The sequence below is a fragment of the Nicotiana tabacum genome, chromosome 1 (assembly GCF_000715075.1).
Source record: "Nicotiana tabacum cultivar K326 chromosome 1, ASM71507v2, whole genome shotgun sequence".
NCBI classification, from domain to species: Eukaryota; Viridiplantae; Streptophyta; class Magnoliopsida; order Solanales; family Solanaceae; genus Nicotiana; species Nicotiana tabacum.
In genome coordinates, this window is record NC_134080.1 from 154925802 (window position 1) to 154930512 (window position 4711).

At 36.8% G+C, this 4711-nt stretch overlaps 1 protein-coding gene across 1 annotated transcript; it reads right to left on the reverse strand.

The window, feature by feature from the left end:
* Positions 1–1483: 1483 nt before the first annotated feature.
* LOC107828613 (17.3 kDa class II heat shock protein-like) lies at positions 1484–2069 on the reverse strand. The gene has a single exon (XM_016655968.2). The coding sequence runs from the start codon at positions 2028–2030 to the stop codon at positions 1551–1553; it is 480 nt and encodes a 159-aa protein (XP_016511454.2). The 5' UTR covers positions 2031–2069; the 3' UTR covers positions 1484–1550.
* Between the last annotated feature and the right edge of the window lie 2642 nt (positions 2070–4711).

Below are 4711 nucleotides of genomic sequence, written 5' to 3' on the forward strand. Positions count from 1 at the left end.
GCCTCGTCACTACTTCTCCGAGGTTAGGCTAGGTACTTACCAGCATATGGGGTCGGTTGTGCTGATACTACACTCTGCACTGTGTGTAGATCCCAGTGCTGCAGCTTTTGGACTGCAGTGAGGTTGCTGACTTCAGTCCATTCAGGTGACCCGAGGTAGTCCTACAGGCGTTCGCTGGCCTTGGCGTCTCCTTCCATCTTTCCTTACTGTTCCTTCTATGTATTTCGGAAACAGTTTTGTACTTATCTTTCAAACCCCTATTTGTAGTATTCCTAGACAGTCTGTGAGATTGTGACACCAGTTCTGGGTAGTTTTGTTAGGGATCTGTATCGGAATTATTATTAACTAGTTACATTTCAGTGTTCCACTTTATTATTTCTGTTGTTTATATGATGTTTATTCACCTTTGTTAAGGGATTAAAAATGAAAAAGGCTAAGTAATTGAAATAATTGACTTGCCTAACTTTCACTAGTAGGCACCATCACGACCTCCGAGGGTAGAAAAATCGGATCGTGACAAACTCTTAAAGAGTTAAGAAGAAGGCAAGTCTCGCGCCGTCGTCGTAGTCGCTCGCTCGGAGTTGGCTTCTAATTTGGATTTGGTCAAATGATAGATTGATTAATTTTTTGGACCAAATTTATTTGTTAATATCAAAGATTAACGTAATATTATTTAATCCAAATTATTTGTTTTGTAATGGAAAATTAATTTTCCTCCGCATTTTGGATTTCCGTTTTACTTTGCGTAAATAACCATTTATGTTATAGTCGTTTTACGTAAGAGTTGCTCTTCGTTTAAAACTCAACATGTTAGTTATAAATAGCACACTATTCCCTCAGATTTTTCATACGAAGTTTCTGAGTTCTCTTCCTTTCTGCATTATTTTCTTACAAAACAAATAACATAAGTATGATTTGTTGTCGCCATTTGTGTTCGTTGAAGCACTGGAGTTTGAAGTGCCGCTATACCAATATGTAATCCATTCTATCCTAGGAGAAAATAATCCACAACCTCAAATATTAGGAAGGAATTAAGTTCTTTTTAAAAAAATACTGTAAATTCAATAAATTCAGTAAGCTCAGATTAAATTCTGTTATGTTATTTTTCTTCTCCAAAATTATTTTACAAATAAAGTATACTAACAATACTCATTACCAATATGGACGACGAGGAATATCCATGCCGTCAATTTATCACATATATTTCTTCTATCTTGTTAAAATCTCGGGATAATTCAAGATTGATTTTGCCAAATCTCGAAGAAAATCTGTCACTCGTTCGATAAAGGCCTGAATTCAGATACGGAAAAGTTTTGCACTCTACATATTGTAAGAAATTGCACACTATATATCGATGACAATCGAAGAAACAAAACTGGATACTAGAACACCTACACATTTAATTCTTCCTCACATTTCATCATATTCCATTAAAAAAAGAAAATATAAAGAAGACAGGGAAAGAAAATCCACTCTTAGATCTCTGCCAGCTTTATTACGTCATCCCACCAAGCATCAAAACAGAGCACCCCATCTTGATAGTTTTAGGTTTAACCTCGAGCAATTTTAACCTCGATAGTTTTGGGTTTCTTAGGCTCAGGTGGAGGCAATTTCTGGACAGTAACAGTCAAAACTCCATCTTGACAAACAGCAGAAATCGCATCAATATTCGCATTCTCAGGCAGTGTAAACTTCCTCATGAATTTCCCAATCCTTCTCTCCATTCTGATATACTTGGCCCCTTCTTTCTCTTCCTCCCTCTTCCTCTCTCCACTGATCAGCAACACATTGTCATCTTCCATCTGCACTTTGATATCTCCAGATTTCAACCCTGGTATGTCCACAACGAAAACGTAGGAATTTGGGTATTCCTTCACGTCCGCTGGTGTTGCAGCCATTGCCTTAGCGTCACGTACGTAGTTTCTTGATGGGGCATTGACGGACTTGTCGGAATCATCACCGGCGGCGTCCATAAGGTGCTGGAGAGTGTGGAAGAGTGGTGTGTCGATACCCATTAGCCTGAAATTCATCTTCCTCTTCTTGGTTGAATTGGTTTCAATTTTGAGATACTTTTGAACGTGTGAGTTTGGTTTGCTGTATTAGATTGGGTTTTCGCTTTCTATTGCAGAGAATGATGACGGAAGTTGGGGTGATTATATAGAGGAAAGGTAGAAGCTTCTGGAAGGAAATAGAAGCACAAGGTCGGATGGTTCTAGGAGATTTTCTTCTTCAAGTTGTACATGTTCTACACTTGTCTAGAACTTTATCGATTGTTAGCAATGTAAGGTATGGTCCCCATTTTTCATTTTCCTTTTTGTTTGTATGGTACACTATGATTGCTTAATAGATATTTGGCAGATATGTTTAAGCTTCCTTATGGGTGGCAAGTGGGCCGGTTAGGCCTGGGACCGGCCCATGCCCGCGAGTTCATATGGGTAACGGGCCTAAACAGTCCTATCCGTTTAAGCCCGGCACAAAGGAGACATACATGCCCATGTGGGCCGGTTCACAGTAGGGGCCTGTTAGGACCGGGACCGTTTGGGCTCGGGACCGGCTCCTAAATGGGCCGGTTCAATCGGTCCTAACCGGACCCAAACGGTCCTAAACGAGCCCAACAGCTAATTTAAAAAAAAATCTCAATTTAATTTTTGACTGCTGCACCTTTAAAAAGTAGCCGTTATTGCTTCCAAAATAGCCGTTGGCTATTTATAAAATAACCATTTAATCCCCTCCCCCCAACTTTGTTTTAACCCCAAACTTTTTATAATTACGCTTTTTCCCTATTTTCAACTATAAATACCCCCTCATTCTTTCATTTTTCTTCGCCAAATCATCAATCTCTCTCTCATTTTCTTCTAAAATTGGTTACTTTGTTGTTGCAACTTGTGTGAAAAATTGTGAAGTTGGTGAATTAAAGTATTCAAGTCTTCAATGATAATTAATTTCAACAAGTTGTTTGTCATTTCGGTAAACTCGTTCCAACTCTTTAGTTTTAATATTATAGTTTTGTTTGTTTTATTTAATTACTTTGTATAATTATAATTAAGATGGCATATATCCTTTAAAAAATATTTAGTAAAAATAAGGGAAAAATCCAAGAGTGGTGAATTTAGTGGCCAATCTATTCCTCCTCTAATTCCCCGGCCTCCCCTACCCAAACCCCATACCCGCCCTCCACCGGCTCCTATTCTTGATAGTGATAATACTTTATTACAATTTATGGAGAGTCAAAATGTGCATAATGTTGGAGGTGGTGAAAACTTAGATCATGAATATATGAATTCTCTTTATGGTAACCCAACTATTAATGAAGAAGATGAGCAGGAAATAGATTTAGATGAAACGCAACCGGATGATGATACTAATAGTCATGTTGCTCAAGTTAACCCAACTAATTCAAATGATGCCCCGGTTGAACCCCCTTGTTACTACCCCTACTTTTTCTAGACAACATTCTAAACGGGCCAAAACATCTTTTGTTTGGCCATTTTTTATTCAAATAAGAGAAAAAAATAAAGCTAAGTGTAAAACTTGTGGCAAAGAGTTAGCTTTTAACTATGTTGATCAGTGAGGGGAGGGAGGGGGAGTTTGAGGAGACACATAATGATACACCCTCAAGATAAAGCTAAATATTTTCAAATGAAAGCTGCGGCCGGGGGTTCAAGTGGGAGGGGCAAGTCTAACTAGTCAGCCTGACCCTAGTACCGAGTCAAATTAATTTCAACCAGGAATTAATACTGTTTTATATTATGACCCAAGGAAAGATAGGGAAGAATTAGCAAAAATGGGCTGTTATGTGCTTGCCTCATAGTTTTCCTTCTAAAGAAGAATTTTTAATCCTACTTATAAAGGATGGCCTCGCACAACCGTAAAGAGCGATATTTATAAATATAAACAATATTTGCGCTATTTATTTACTCATATCAATTGTCGTGTTGCTATTACTACTGATATTGGTAGAAGTGGTAATGACTGCGATTATCTTACTGTTACAAATCATTGGATTGATGAGGAGTGGATAATGCAAAAGCGCATTATTGCTTATATAATAATTAATTTACGTCACATAGGGCAGTTTATTTCTAGCACGGTTACAGATATTTGTAGATATTTTTGCATTAGTGATAAAATAATGTCAATTTCAATGGATAATGCTACTAGTAACACTAATGATGTAGCCTTGCTTACCACTACACTAAATCCTGCATTTAGTAACATTTTTCATGTTAGATGTATTTGTCATATTTACCATTTAATTATGGGTGATTGTATGAGAATTTTAAATGTTAAAATTGAAAAGGTTAAAATGGCTCTTAATTGGCTTTTTTATTCAAACCGTATAAGTAGACTTAGAGAATATTTTAACAGATGCGATGAATTTGGCCTAAGAGAAAGAAATGTTGCTAAACCTTGTCCAACTAGATGGAATTACATGTATGAAAGTTTAGTTATTGCATATGAATATAGAAACCTCATAAACTCAATGTTTAATGCTCATGTAAGTGATGATGATGAGCACCTTACAAATGCGGATTGGGTTAATGTTAAAATGCTTGTAGATTTTTTAGAAAGATTTCATGTTGCTACAAATGAATCTTCTAGGCAATATTATCCTACTATTTTGAACTGTTTAGTTTATCTTGCAGATCTTGCAAATTTGTTTGCTTATTTTTCAGAGGGTGGGGAAATTTATGAATTAGCTATTGATTTC